Raw genomic sequence first — 16,519 nt, forward strand, 5'->3', positions numbered from 1 at the left:
AACATTCTCCTGGCGTTTACTCTGTGAACACACAGTATAAAACAGTAAAAAAGACAGCAAGTGTCAGAATGAAGGCAAATGAGAAAAAGATGGGGAACGAATGAAAGTAGAAGATGAGCACAGCGATCCTCTGACTGGTTCGGTACTGCTCGAACATCTTAAGGGAGGAGGAAACTCTGCAAACTTACAGAGTAGAACTGAGGAAGAAGAGAAAAGGATTAAACAGAGCAGAGTAATGTACTTGGAGTAAAGAAAGGGCATTTATCTCTCCCTCCTCCTGAACTCTTCCCTTGTTTCCTCAGTGGAGCAGACAGATAAGAGGGTTTGTGTATGATTGGCTTAACACTTGGCCCTATGCCACTGCTGCGCTATCACTGTGGGATACCATCAGGAGCTGAGGGATTCTGTCAGATGGGATGGTGTTTAAAAAAGATTGGATAATTTTGTACATGAAGTTAGCTGACTGAATTTGAATCAGCGTATTTGAATGCTGCGTGTGAACCTGAGCTCGAACATGAAATGCCCAAGACACACAGATGTAAGCCTCCTATCATGGTCCCTTTCACTCTCTATTTTTTCTTTGCATAATTTCCTCGATTTTTTTTTACACATTTTCGCTGTGAGACTGACTAGATCTCCCTTTATGGCACTAGCTCTCTTTGAGAGTGAAAAACAGAGTTGCCATATCACTTCATTATGACAGCTGTAACCTTTTGAATCTTTTACTTTGGAACCTTTTCGAAGCCCATCAGTGCAAATGTATGGCGTCAGTTACTGCCACTATGGCTTTTTATTACAACAGTCTCACGCTAATGTTACAAATTGAAGCTTTCTAGTAGAAACCAAATAAGAGCGAGCATTGCTCTGCTGTCTTCCCTATCAGTCTGTAAAACACTGAAAGATTAAACCGAAACGATCACAGCAAAGTGTTAAGAGAATTTCATCCAGCAGCTGAAGAAAAATACAGCTACTGCTTTGTTTTTTCACACCAAGAAGAGGTTATGGAAGCATGGCAGACCGCGGCAGAGGAAGTAATTCATCATCATCATCTAGCTTATGGCTGTACGCTCACTAGTGGAGCTCACTTCATAGATAAGAAAAATCAAAGAACCACACAAGTTAGGGACCGATTGCAATTCAGTTTTTCAAAAGCCTGACTTGCCAATTGTGTTTTCCTTTCTTTGTAAGCACTAAAGTTAAGAGCTTACACGATCTATGATGGAAAAATTAAAGATTTTGGTCACCAGTCTATCGATCTGTGCACCTCTGACCTTCACTGAAAACAATCTGTTCTGACATACTCGCTGGCTTGTTGAAACAACAAGTCCCTTAATGCTTCTGTGTTGCCTGCTTCCTCTGAAAATGAAGGACGGCAGATCTGTGGTAGTGTCAGGCTAATTTACTAACATGCTGTCTTATTTATTATTTATTGAACTGTGTCCACTAGCTTGTATCTCCCCTCCACTTAGACCAACCTAGATCTATGTCGACCTCGATGCCTGTGGTTTACATGCTGGCTGCTGTGACATGGAAACAGTTCATGGCATGACACTTAGCTAGGCATGTGGAGAAAATCTCTGAGTCACAGCAAAGTCATTTAGACTCCTCTGTCATTGTGTTTAACACAAAACTCAGGCTCAGCCTTTTTCCTTTTATCTTTGTCACTTACTCACTGCCAATTTTACAATTTTTTGGGCAGTCACTTGTTTGTCCTCTTACAAACCTAGTGATGGGGACGCATGAATACCCGTTTTTTTCTTCACAAAGCTTTCAAAGTTGGCACATGCTGTAGCAGACATAAGTAGACACGACTGAAAAAATATAATATCAAACAGCACCGAAATGAAATTAAACGATTATTGCTAAAGCGATTTAGTGGTGAAAAATGTCTTGCTCATTCCTCTTTGTCAAATCTCAAAACAGCTCCTTTATTCCATTTTATATTCTAAACATTGTATAGAAACAAATACATCACCACAAGGAAATTATGGCAGTTTTTAAAACTTTTAGATTTTGAAGAGAAACAATACAAAATTGTGGATTCTATCCGTCTAACCATTAATTTTTCTGCCACTTATCCAGTTCAGGGTCGTAAAAAGAGGCTGGAGCCTATCCTAGCTATGAGTATCACAAAATAATCAATAAGGAAAATGATTTGCTGAATTTAACTCATCTTCTCTACAAGATGGGACATTTTTTATTGTGAAAGACACAAAAATGACAAGAAGGTGGCGTTTGAGCCAAACGAAGCTTATGTTTAAATTAATAAGGATCTGTGCTGCCTGCTGTCTGGGTGCTCGCCTGTTAGCCCGTTCTTTCATCCCTTCCACTTTCCCATGCTGTCAAACTCAATACTGACATCCAATCATCTTCTTGCCTCCCTTCTTTGAGCCAATCAGCCTCTGCCCCATGTGGTTTAAATCTATGCTCTCCACCATTCTCCCTTTCAGACTCTCATTCATGCAACCCACCTCCTCCCCACCCCTGATTCACCCAAGTCATTCGAAGCTCCATCCAAGCCTCAGTATCCATCTTCACTAGTACCAGCGTCTAGACTCCAGGGGGTCCTGTCCTAAATCGTATTACTGCTGAGATTCTGTTCTGCCATGACGGGTCATCAGAGTCTAATCGCCAAATATATTGATTAATTTCGCTATCTGAACAAATCATGTTCAATTCTTCAAAATGATCTCTCCTTATTGAATTGATCTAATTTTGCATGACAATGCTAAATAGCAAGAGATAAAGGCGCTCCAGCTCCAGCTGGACTTATGTTACATTCCTCCCATTATCTTTTTACAGTCATAGCAGGAAAATAGCTCAGTTCTACTATTTAACGCAAGTATTCAAAATACTGAGTCTACCAGAACTACAGTGAGAATATCACATAAATAGAATCTAATACTAGGCGTAAACAGCAATAATAATCACTGCGAGGAAAGACTGTTAGAAAATGTGCAGCTCTATTCCCGATTTATGAACAGCTACTCTCAGATTTTTTTCTCCCTGCCTTCGAGTGAGGCCTTCGGGTGCAGCTAAAACTGTTTCTGCTCTCTGATTAGTTTCAACAACATTTTGTACAAACTCGTTCTGACAGAGGATGCAGTTACAGCCTTTAGCATATCCTCAGATCAAATTTGTTTCAACTTTTTTGGCATCAAATAGGATACATTTTGGATTTATGAATGTGCACGTTTTTAAAGTGAGTGCGAGCGTACATACAGAAGAACATTTTTCAAAGATTTTTTTGTTTTTATGTGTGGTCGTTTTTTGTTTCCTAATAGACAGTTCTTTTCCTACATCCAAAACAACCCTTTTTCTCTCAACAATCATCCTTCCTGCCACTGTGTTCTGTGCTTGTCACTCTGGTCTGGTTGCTGTCAGCAGGTATATGCAAAGAGTGCTCTTCCACAGGGCTCCATCATCAGTCTTTTGCCTTTTTTTTGTTGTTGTTACTTCAAACTAGTTGTCCTCTTATTCTTCTCACTCTACTCAGTGCTCAATGTTTTTTTTTGTTAAATTGACTCCTCTCTTTCCATTTTCCACTTCTTCTATCATAATTGAATCCTTTTCATGTTCAATATCCTGAAACTGAAAGAAAATATGGGGAGAAAGTGGAGTGAAGCTTTTTCTTTGGGGGGGGGGAACTGTTGGAGGAGGAGATAAATCTGCAGAGAAGATGGCAAGATATTTTGAATAACACACTCCTCAGTGAGGTTTTCCTCTCATTAACGTGAAAAGAAAGGACAGAATGAAGAGGAAGCAGATTTTTGATGTCGGCTTCCAGCCATATTGTTCAGTTTCTGGATCTGAAGGGGATAGTGCTCAGCAGTATAAAAAAATAGCACAAGAGCAGAGAGGAAGAGAGTTGATGAATGAGGGAAGCTGTAAAAATAGAAAGCCAAAGGGAGAAGGGAAGGGAAGCATGCAGAGAGAAAAGAAGTTGTTTGTCTCAGTTTAGAGGAGCTGGACTGGCTGTGAATGCACATGTTATCACTGGTAGGTCAGGTCTTACATAATTTTACAGGCTGGACAGAAATCATTGTTCTAATGATGAAGCCATGTTTATTTTAGATGAGTTGTGTGTGCGCGCGTGGGTGCAAAACAGGGAGTGAGAGAGAAAGAGAGGCAGTAAAGGCTGACTACCTTCCAATAATATAAGGGGAGGTGTGTGTGTGTGCGTCTATGTGTGTGCGTGTGTGTGCATGTGGGGTATCCTCCTCCATCATCTTCTGAGCAGCACATGTAATATTCAGTGTTATCCATGTGTTCATATGAATGAGATGCTGCCTGTCAATCTTAAGGCTAGAGACTCAAATACTGGATCGACTCCGGTGGACCTTTGCTACAGGAAAGCAAACCCTCCTCTCTGTTCTTCTTCTGTTCTCCTCTTTCTTTTTTGCCTCTCACTGCGTTGCCTTCTCACTCTGTGCTCCAAACCTTTTCCTGTCTGTCCATTTCTCGTCTCATCGTCTTTCTTCTTTAGTCCTCGTCGACTATTCTGCTTCCTCTCCTGCTCTCCTCCTGCAAAGCATCTCATAATTGCCTTCATATTTTCTCTTCCTGCATGTGCTTTAAATCCTCAATTTTCCCAGTACATCTTTTTGTTCCTCTTCTCCTGATTATATCTTCATTTTCTCACATCGTCCATTTCATAGCTCCATTACGAAGAAATAAGGGTTGAATGGATATGCAAACAAGGGCTCTCACTTGTGGAGGCTATAGCCTGTTAAGAAAAAAACCTATTTAACAAGCTTTGTCAGAAATTTTGAGAAGGTATATAATATGCTTCATAATGTGCTAAAATCTATTTATCCTTTGATTTTCCTTTGCTCATCCAGTTCGTCATTGCTATAGGGGTCAGGTGGGGGATAGAGCCCAACCGAGCTGAAACAGACTATCTGTTGCAGACCTAACACATAGAGACAGACAACATTCACGGTTATGGTCAATTTCATGCAAACACCACACAGAAGGGCCCCAGGCTGGATTTAAAAACCCACGACCTTCTCACTTTGCTGCCCTGCTGAAAATATCGATATGGAGTCTAAAAAAGGTTAAACTGGAGTCAAACTTGTATGATCAAGAAAGTCTCTTTTTGATTAATCTCTTTGAATTCTCAAATTTATATTTTGAACAGAGCACTAACAGTGCTCCAGCCAGCACACAGTCTCTTGCTAGCTGTCCCAGCTACAAATAAGTTGCAAAACGTACCTAAATGTGTTCATAATAACCCATCCTGCGGCATAAGTAGTGGTGCAGTCAGTTTAGAATTTGCTCATGTCACCAAAATGCTTGTATTGGTTGGGCTCCATTTTAAAACTTTTAATCCAAGTAGTTTGTTAAGTGTGTTACAGCTAATTAGTTTTCATATTAATTCATCACTGTTGTGATAATGACCCAGAAGGCTTCATAAGCCCTTATAATCATTTTATTTTCAGTTGTATGGCTTTAAATCCACTTGAGGTGATATAAATTGTTAATGGAAGGTCATTTAACATTTTAAATGCAGAGATTAGGGTTTTTTTTAAATTTGTTTATATCTTTTGTTGATACATTTGTATAGTTTGGAGAATTGTAAAATGGTTTGATTGACTTGATTGAAATGTTAAATACTTTTGTTCTAATAACTGCAAGATTTCACTGTGTGAACAGGCTTATCGGTTGCTCAGCTTCTCACTCTAAATCAATGTGTTGCTTTTCCAAATGTGAGCATGTAGTATCTAAAATTTTTGTAAAGCAAATCTGCTGCCTCTATTGAGCATTCTTCATTCCTGCAGTACAGTAATCTGACGCAGTGTATCCCTGAAATCCACTCGCTGCTCTGTGCTATCTGTTCACAAAGCTCATATATCAGCTTCACAAGGCACTGATCAGATCCCAGATCAGTCCTTGTCTCTAAGTAGAATGTTGCCTAAGGAAAAGAGCAGAGACTTGGTGGAGAGGGAAAGGAAGATGAGGAGGGGGAGAATTAGAGACTATGGGGAAAAAGATGAGGGTGGGAGGATGGGAATTCGGCAAGGTTCCAGAGCCATGAATAAAATGCATAAAGTACACAGTAAATTTTTAATGCTGTTTAGTTTCCACTGAGAGGCCAGATTTGCATCCTCATCCCCTGATTATGACATCTTCAGTCAGCACTCCAGGCTTGGCATTGCCCATTTTAATGTTAATGTGAGTATTTGCACAAATTCACTATTACTCGATTGTGAGAATAGGCATATACACACACATACACACTCACACAAAACACACACTTTTCAGAGAAGGTTACTTCTGCTGAGAGAAGCTAATCGGGCTGAAACCATTCCCGCTTTGGTTCCTTCTGTCCCTTTTCTTGTCACAGACTTCCTAAGGAACCTCCTATCAGATAATATCAGGTACATCACATTAAACTGAGAAAAAGAAAATGAGCTGACCTGGTGAAGTCCTACTAGACTGACTGTGAGGTCATCGTAACAGGAAAGACTATTTCAGATCTTCCTTAGAAGCAGACCAAAAGCACTGTTTTTGTAGCTTTAATAGTTCCCCCCACACTGATAGCCTACAGGTCGCTTTACAACTGGCTCACCAAAGGATTCAGTCTGGCTCACTGGATAATCTGTCAGAGCCTAACAAACGAAAAGACAGCTTTTATTTATTTAGTCAGTTTTTGCACTTTGTGTTTTAAGTTGCATCTTCATATACAGTGCTGTGAAAAAGTATTTGCCTCCTACCAGATTTCATCAGTTTTTTCCATATTTGTTGCTCTTACATGTTTCAAGTGATCAGACTAATTTTATTATTACAAAAATATAACCCAAGTAAATACAAAATTGAGTTTTTAAACCGTGATTTAAATTTATTAAGAGGAAAAAAACCCAAACCTAGCAGGCCATCTGTGAAAAAGTAATTGCCCAACGTAAAAAGGTGAAAAAGTAATAAGGAAGGAGGTATATACTTTTTCACAGCACTGTACATATATCAATTCTGTAGACGAAGAGCAAGATTTTTGGTGCTTGAGGCATTCTGTTTTATATCTACTGTCTGTTCGTAGTCCAAGTTCAGTTGATTGATAATGTCAGACTGTCTAAAAGTAGTTAAACAGTATATGTCGAGCGTAAAAGACGGATTGCTTTTGCAGCAATGTGGTTTTATTGAATATGAAGACTTTCATAAAGTATACTTAAATAAAAAAAAAAGGTTTTCTAGGTTGCTATGCAATGGCTATACTTAGTCAGATTGTATGGATCAAATTGGGGTGCATACAGCCCAATTTGATTGGAAATGAATGTGACATCCTCGTGTGGAATAAACATTGAGGTACCATGGCAATACAAAAGAAGTCAGCAGCCCACAATTACTTCATGATTGTACAATAACTAATAAAATAGAAATGACATTGAGAAAGAATGAGAATAAGAATCTGGTGTCACACTGGTGAAACAATTCTCAGCCTTTAACTTTTATATGAGCATGTTCACAATCCCATTTCTTATTGTTGTTATCATTGTCTTATTGTCTTTGCTTCACTGTGTTTCTCCTGTTGCACCATGTATCATACTGAGCTTGAATATTTTATAGCAGAGTCAGCAGAGCTCAGTACATTTTAGCTGTGACCCCTTCATAATATTATGTTTTTCATTTGAATACCTAACAGTCTCCTCTAAGTCAAGGGTCAGATGGGGTGAACTGCCAGGGGAATTTCTTTTGCCTCCACAATCCTGTTGAGAGACCTGTTAAACTGCAGTTCTGCAGCAATTTACACTGTGGCTAACTGACAAATATCCCACTTTTCATGCATTAAAGTGTTTATATGCCACTTTGATTTCTCAAAGTACTCCTGTTAGTACTGTATATTCAAAATGAGGGACTAGAAACTATGTTTTTTTCAGTACGTAATATATGCAAAAAAAACATATTCCTGACTGAAATCTGACTTAGAGATGAGACCCAGAATAAACAGCACAGTCATACATATAAATGTATTACCTACAATATCCTAATTTGTTGTTTTCACTATATCCATTGCATTTCCTCATTGGCATGGTGCCCCTTGTCTTTCCCTGGGAAGACAGTTAAAACACTGCCGCTACATTTTAATGTATCCTCTAGCTCCTAAGCTTAATGAAACTATTCACTGCAATTTGAAGGTGTTTGCACGAAAACATGTAGACAGTTAACCATAATTAAAATAGAGGTGGTAAATAAACTGTAATATGAACAGGTGTATAATAAAAGAATCCAATTTTCAGTGACAGCTGTTATGCTACATTTTTAAATTGATTTTTAATTGAACACCTCAAAAAAGACTTAATTACACAGATATTTTGTGTGAGCGTGTGCGTATATGTGTGTGTCAGAGCTTCTGCAGTGTTCACAAGTTTGGACACAACATGGTTAACAGGTTTTTTCCTGACACTCGCTCCTGAAAGTTCCACCATCACCTCCAACAAAGACGATATGATAATAACGACACAGTTTTATGTCCTTGTAATCACTTTAAAGGGTTTGAATGACATTGGGGCAGTGTCGCAGAGAGCTAAACAGCCAGTTAATGCTTTTGAGATGAGCACAATAAAATATTAATGGGGGTCTTGGGCAAGGAAAGGTCATCACTGTGACTGAAGCTGAATAATAAGAGAGCTAGTAGCAACACTGTGAACCTTAAGTGACACCAGCTAGAAAACAGTGGAGGCTCTTCTCAGGCAACAGCAGCTCAGCTGCTGTCCTCTGTTGGATACAGTTAACGCTCTTATCTGGTGTGAACTTTTGTTTGTTTTTTGTTTGTTTTTTTAGTCACAGGTAAAATTTGTCTCACTAGAAAATACAGAGGAGTTCCAAATTGTAGATGGTACAGAAAACAAATACAGTGATTCTACCAAAGCTGAAGAAAAACAAATGAAAACCGTTAGTGTTACTGACTGTAAATAACCCATTGTAAAGAGGCGCTATAATCCATCATGATGTTTGTGTGATTTTTTTTTGTACACAGGTGTAAGAAAAGAGAAAATACTGTGACTTTAACAAAAATAAGAAAATGTCTTGAAGTTTAATCAGGTTTTAAATGTTATTTATTACAGATGACAAGTTAGCTTCTGGATTATTTGAAGAAAATTCAAAATAACTACATTTTTTATGTTTTCAGACCACTTTAAGTGATCTTAGGGCAGGGATGTCAAACTCATTTTACATCATGGTCGAGATACAGCCCACTTCGACCTTAAATGGGCCAGACCAGTGTAAAGATGTTTAACTTATGTTTAACTACACATCCCTGAGATATGTAAAAAAAAAAAAGTGCATGATACATGATAAAGAAATGCTCCTATAGTAAATCAAAGAATTATACTGTAACTCTTAAATTGTAAAAAATAAATGTGTGAAATTACATGTTAAAATTAAGTTTATTAATTAAAAAAAAGTTAAGATGTAAATGATGCAAAGTCCAAAATCTATGCCCTCCCTCCTGGTCCTTATTTTTGGACATCCCTGTCTTAGGAGAAAGAAGGGGTTTAAAAATAAACTTTTTCAATCTCTTTTAAAATTTTTGTTCATCTGAACTAAATGTCTATAAGGATTTAATCTAGCTGACCATCTGTTTCAGTGCATTAAGATATGTCCAGCAAGAATGGTCTCTGCTTGTGATAAAACTAGCCCCTCAACAGCATTGTTAACACAGGCAGCCAACAAAACATGAAAGCAATCTTCATTTGATCATAATACATTATTATGCTGCTCAACAACTGCTGTTAGTCAGAGAGCAGCTTGCGTACCGACCTTTAAGTCTACTGACTACCTCTTATGTTTTTCCCCGACCAGAAGTCTCAGTCCACTCAAAAATGTTGTTAGAAGAATCAAAAGAAAAGCAAGCAGCTCGTCGTCTGCTTCTGTGCGTTCGGTTCCCGCCACAGCAGGCCAAATTGAGTTTAGTGAAAGAAAGAAAATACAGGACTACCCATCTAGCCTTTGGCTTAGTTTGTTGACCAGACCACTTACCCCTCTTGTTTCTGTCTTAACGTCGTCATATTCACCAAGAATCTTATGTCTATTTTTAAATCCCAGAAGATTGCACCCATTTACCCAAAGGATAGCATCCATAGAGATTACATAAAGCCTATTAAAAGTCAGTGTCCCATGAATATAATTATGAAGCTATTATTGTTACACTGAGATGGTTACATATTATTTCTTGGACCATCCCTGATTTTTACAGATTTCACTGCATTTCAACGCTGCTGCTGCTGCTGCTGATGCTGATGTTGTTTTTGCATGTCACTTTAGCTGTTTTTTCTCTCAGTTGGGACTGGATTTAGCTACAGCATCAATTAGTTAATGGACATTTTTCATCTACAGATTAGATCCAGATTAAAACAGTAAACCTTTTGTTTAGTCTCTGTCCCTGAAAATTTTACATGCCCTCCTTTTCTCTTTTTTTTCATATGGCATTTTGGCATTTGTAAAAAGGACCCCCAGTTAAATAATTTTATGCTTTCTTCTGCGCAACTTCCGTGCCTCTCCCTCTCTGTTTCTTCTCTCCTTTCCCTTATGCTGCCCTGTTACGCTGCGTGTACAATTTGGCCTCAATGTGCTTCAAATTACATGCCACATCAAATAAGGCTATCTCATAATGCTGCGAGCGCCGGTGCAAGTGTGCGGGTCCTTGGGTATTCCACCACCTTCAGATTCGTATTAAATGAAACTCTAGAGTTCAACTCAGTATTCAGAATGAGTAATACAGGGTTGTAATACATCTGATAGACATAGCATACTGTGCCATTATCACTGACCTTTCTTTTCTTCTCCCTCCCCTCTATTCCTTTCTGTCCTCTGCAATCATCTAAAGGAAGCAGAGGTAAGTAGAGTCATTGTTTTTGTAACTGTCATTATTTTGAAACACATTGTAATTCTTTAGTAAAGTTTTAGTGCACTTACAAACTGCTGGATAGGTGTTGCTGATTTAATTGCACAGCAGGTTAGGTGGCTAGTCATGCATAGTATGTTATAGTCCAGCATATTAAAATTCTGCTGTTGTGCTTGTAGGTTTCACACTCTCAAGCAAGCTTACTATGCTTCAATGAAGTAAACTGAATTAACCAGACTTCTCTGGCAGTTTGCTTCAGAGCATTACTGAGGCTGGGTTATGTGGGCTGTCTGTGTTCATCCCAAAAATGTTGGCAAAGGTCATAGTTACGTGTTCCATAAATAAAGAAAAACTAGTTATTTTGAAAAAAAAATAATCATAAAAGTAGTATCCAAAAAGAAAGTTAAATCCAAGTATGCATGTGCATGGTTGTGTATCTATATTTATTTATTGTGTGCAGTGTTTTTTTTATTTAGAACCTGGACATATCTGTGCATGTCTGACTGAATGACTGGTCTGGTTTAGAGAGGATAGACAGCATCTGGCGGTGTGGTTGAGGTTGTATCACTATCCAAGAAACGGGAAAGCTGCTCAACGGTGAAGACACTAATAATGCTGAACCAGAGCAGGAGATGTGGACATAAAATAAATGAAAGAAAATGATGTGAGGACATGATTTAAGTAAGCGCCTAAGGGACAGGCTAATTAGGTTTCATCTCCTGATTTCAAACTTCTGCGTTGGCTCAAATTTTGACGGTTGTCATTTATAGAACAAGGACTGTATGAGTGGGTCAACTGTCCATTTTCACTGGACTGTTCCATATCACTGATACTAATTTAGTCTCTCTCACTTTTATACTCTTATATGCTCGCTCTCCCTCGCTCTCCCTATAACTCAATAGCACAGGAGATAGAGATCCTGTTTTCAGACCCAGCAGGTTCACAAATGTCACTGACACAGGCTCACTTCCTGCTGACACACATATGGTTCACCCAGGGAAATCATTTAGAAGACACCACCACTACACACCTCTGCGTGCACATATGTGTGTGTATTAGTACGTTATGTAATATTATTATCTTTATTATTAAATATAAACTGAATCTGACAGGAGGGGTCAACTACAGCTCTTCCTTTAAGTACCCACACATGGTGTCTTGGTAATAAAACTGTTATAATAAACTAAAATGTTGGTAAATCTAAATAATTGAAAAATACCTTCAATTATAAAAAAAACCCCCAAAATTTCCTTAAAACCCTAATAACACAAACGTTTTAGTGTGTTGTAAGCCGTTATCGTGTATGTTAAAGCATAAAGTGTTCACGAAAGTTCAATCAAGTACAAATATCAGTTTATGCTTAACAGATCAGATGTTTTAAATGCAAATCTGCTGCTTTTTCTATAAGTAGCTACTCCAAAATGACACCATTTATACCACTTTTTCCTTTCATCTGTATGTCAGACCATTCTTTGTTTATTCTTTACTTACGTAAAACACATTACATGACACTAACAAAGTCATCACTCTACACAGTGGGCTTATTACTTTAATTGCTCTACACAGCAGAAGATGTCTCTAACAAGGCAGGAAGTCTGCTCTTAATTGAACCAATGTATCAAATAGTATTAAAAAAGCCAGTTATTTTTTTATTTGAATATGTTCAGTTCATGAAGCTTTCCCTTTAACTCTAAACAAAACTGTGGTGAACAAAGACTTGTTCAAATAGAGTCATGAAAATCATATTTGACCAGTGTTAATTCATAATGGCTGTTAAATGTTATGCTGCTTTGTTTGTTCTTTGGAGCATATAACCTTCTTTACGCTCGAGTGTTTCTGCTGCAAGTTTCTATTTACATTTATCCCTATTTTATTATCCGAACAAGCTCATACCATACATATTTTCTATTGAAATCAACAAAGAGACGAACAAAAAGAGAGAAGAATGGAAACAGGATTTCTCAGTAGTGACATTTAGTATTTGGTTTGTTTACTTTCTGTTCAATAAAATAATCTGTCCACTCTTCACATGTTTAGTTCTTTCATAACCCAATCGCTTCTGTTGTGTTTCCACTCAGGATGACTACTTCAAAAGCTGGGCACCTGCAAAGTCTCTCGATCAAGGTGAGTTTTGCTTTTTTTGTGTTACTATAAATTTTTGTATTACTGTAAGCTGTATGTGAAACTACGGGTAAAAATGGAAAATTCCACTGCTGCTTTGAGTTCTAAGTTGATTTTAAACTAGTAAGTGATGCCTGATGCTGTACCTTTTACCGCATACCGTATTATGTGTCTAATAATCTAAGTAAGCCAATCAGAAAGTCTAAGAAACATTAAATACTGGGAGTACTGGGAGAGATTTGTCAGATTTTGTCAAATTCAACAAATAGAAAAAGTGCATAGTCCTCAAATTGAAGCTATTGCAAGGAGTATATTTGTGCTAAAATGCAGTATAGTATATTTAACCTTCTTTTAGCACACATACAGTCATGTCCAAAAGGAGTTTATTGTTCTGCTTGGGATCACGGTCCTGCTGCATGACCCAATTTGGACCTGCGTAGGTTTAGCTCCCAGACAGACAGCATCACATCTGACTCTAGAATACTTTGGGATACAGAGTAGTTCATGGTCCACTTAATGGCTGGAAGGTGTCCAGGTCCTTTAGCAGTCAAACAAGCCCAAATCATTACCTCTCCACCACCGTGCTTTGCAGCTGGTATGAGGTGTTTGTGCTGATTTTTTGTGTTTTGTTTTTTTTTATCAAATGTGGCGCTGTGGTCAGACAGCTCCACTTTGCTGTCATCTGATGAACTTTAAAAGAAACTAAATTACACACTGTGTTTTGTCAATAGCACCCCAATAAAAGGACCCAAAATCGGGATACTCAGAGGCTGCGTAAAAGACCTAAATCATAATCTTTAATTGAAAGTTAGACATTGATTATGCACAGAAAATGAAACAATGAAGAAAACCAGAGGCAACTATTAAAAATAAAACCATAACACAGTATGTAGACAGTGTAATAAATATATAAACTGTTTGATAAATTAGAAATTAATACTGAAGGTCATCGACAAGTACAACTAGTTCAAAACCAGTAAATGTCAAGTGGTATAAAGAGATAATTTACGTCACTGAAACTTTATTGTGTGACTTGTGTTTGATGTTCACATTGCATTTACATGTTACCTTTGTATTTTAGCATTTTTCAGTAAAGATGCTAGAAGGACTCTGAGTTGCACTGTTGAGTGATTTGCTGCCAACAACCCAATAATCTCCCTTATGTAATACTCTTATTGTGCAGGCAAAAATCCCTTTAGTTTATGTGTACTCATCTTTCTTTTGTCTTCTAAAAGCAAGTCTCCATAATGTGATTTGCAGCATTTTAGCATGAATGCATCGCAAGTGGTGTCTAATTCTTAAAGTTAGGGTAGTTCTGCTGTTTTTTGACTGTGTGCATGTGTCTGGCCAAATGTTCTTTCTTTTGAACTGTACGTGCTGCTTATGGACTAGTATGGCAATAATGCCAAGTCCACTTTATCAGTCACAGTCAAGTGTGTAATGCTCTTAGACCCCCAGTAACTCTTGACTAACCTCAGTTATTACAAACACTAACTCACTTTCATCCACACTCACAGTCTTGCTTTACTTACATATGCAGACGCACACACGCACTCTCACACCGAGGCAGTTTGTGGGGTTAATTGGACGGCAGCTTTTTGAACAGCGCACCAGAAATCTTGCTACCACTGAGCTTGTTCTGTTCTTTGCTGGCTTGGTTTTGCATATGTAGCACAGTAACTGCAACTCTTCAGGGAAAGACTTGCTGAGCAGGTTTATCTGGGCCAGCTCCTCGTGGATACTGAGCCTAATGAGAACAGCCTTGCCTCAGTGCATCAAATTTTGGTGATACTCTATTTTCTCAGAGATAAGTAAAAACAAAAGGTAAACAGAGCTTCATTCTCTTAACTAGGGACTCAGTGCTTGCTGCATTATGGATATTATTCTTTGTGCCAAAATCCAGGAGGAGTGAGGCCAGATTTAGGTGCTAAAAGAATTATATACTTGGCCAAAAAAAGGTACTGTAGTGCCACAACATCTGTATCACATTTCTTTCTATACCTGGAGGCACTGGTTTGATTTAACCTCTCATAGGATTCAATATTGATGTTGTCAGCTGTATATTATTTGCAACATCTTTCACCAAATTAGGCCGGAGACCAAACACAATAAACACAAGAGTGCTTCATTTCTCATTTCATTGGTGCTGACAGAGTAAACCCGAAGAGAAAGAACACTTACTGCACTGGCAAACTAAAGACATTCAGCATCTGTGTGGTTACTCATGTACACTCAAGCGAGGTGTTACTCTTTACTTGCTAGCATTTGGCTCCTGGTAATTATACCAGGGGTTTTAATTTTTATATGTCCAGCCATTCGTTTAAATTTAACCAACAGGGACATACTAGAACCAAAAGACAGACTGAAAAAAAACAAAACAAAAAAACCCCAAGGTGTAGTTTTCCTTTAATTGCAACAAGAGTCAGTAAAGTTCACTGATTACATCATTTGTCTTTTACCATTTGTTACATTTAGTTTCGAAAGTGCTCCTTGATGAGACCACTAACATCAAACTGTCCACTCCATGCATGTGAGTCATTCTGGTTCAACACAGCAATGTGACATCTGTGCATTTATCTGGAGACTCATTGGGTGCAGCTGAAGCGCAGGTCATATTCATGCCAATTAAATACTGCACATACTTTTTTGTGCCATATAATTTCTCCTGCAGCGCTGCACATCAGCTGCAACATGACTGCTCCCCTGCTGCAGAGCTCGAAACAGCCTGCCCTTTCTGCACTCCTTCAAACTGCACTCTGCAGTTACTCCCACACAAACAGCTCAGCTGGGAGTAATGGATGGCTAAATGATTAGGCACCAAATAAGTATGAGGAATCAATCTAACACTCTGGTCCTTTTTTGGGAATATTTGCTGTTATCACGTGCTTCTTCAGTCGGTCCAGTTTTCACCCAGCTGATACTGCAGGCATTTCATTCCTTACTGTAAACTTCACCTTTGAACCAAATCAGAGTATTAGATGTGAATGACTCATGATCTAAGCAAAACTGACTCCTCAACTATCTACAATTTTTAGTATTCAGAGGATTTTAGTTTTCCTTTAAGTTTTAAAATGAGGAATTAAAGTTGCCTAAACTGAAAGGTAGACAATAAAGATTCTAGGTAACACGGAGTGAATGTGAGGAACCACTGCAAAAAAAAAAAAGTACAAAATGATTAAATCTTATATAATCTAATGTGTGTGGTCAGATCGCTAATGATACTGAAATGACATGTGCGACCACAGCACTTGATTTGAGGTCAGTACAGAAAAAACAATACCGTGCACCTGCAGGTTTCACTTTGACTAATGAATCCCAGGTCGTCCTTGGAGACTAATCAGTAGCAGAAAGGTTGATTGGGGGAAAATCCAGTCCCTGATGAATCACTCTGCAATTAATGTTCACCTTTGTAGCATGGGTAGCATGGATGAAATTAGTGTTATCACAAATGGCTTGTTTGTAATGCTGAGTGATCAAATCCACTGGTGCTAAATCTGTTTTCCAGACATGTCGTGCCTACTGAGTTCCCACAGATGAGTAGTTTTAAGGCTAAAT

The 16,519-nt window shown here is 38.2% G+C and overlaps 1 protein-coding gene across 6 annotated transcripts in view; it reads left to right on the plus strand.

Moving 5' to 3' along the window:
- spock1 (SPARC (osteonectin), cwcv and kazal like domains proteoglycan 1) overlaps window positions 1-16,519 on the plus strand; it is a 107,269-nt gene that overhangs the window by 43,172 nt on the left and 47,578 nt on the right. For 5 of the 6 annotated variants that reach the window (XM_005937718.3, XM_005937716.2, XM_005937717.2 and 2 more), the window contains exons 3-4: window positions 10,826-10,834; window positions 12,922-12,967. In XM_005937718.3, the coding sequence (XP_005937780.1) occupies window positions 10,826-10,834; window positions 12,922-12,967 (55 nt within the window). The remainder of the gene's footprint in view (window positions 1-10,825; window positions 10,835-12,921; window positions 12,968-16,519) is intronic. The other variant, XM_005937719.2, reaches the window with a different exon arrangement.

The sequence above is a fragment of the Haplochromis burtoni genome, unplaced genomic scaffold (assembly GCF_018398535.1).
Source record: "Haplochromis burtoni strain Fernald_Lab_line unplaced genomic scaffold, NCSU_Asbu1 Contig_236, whole genome shotgun sequence".
NCBI lineage: Eukaryota > Metazoa > Chordata > Actinopteri > Cichliformes > Cichlidae > Haplochromis > Haplochromis burtoni.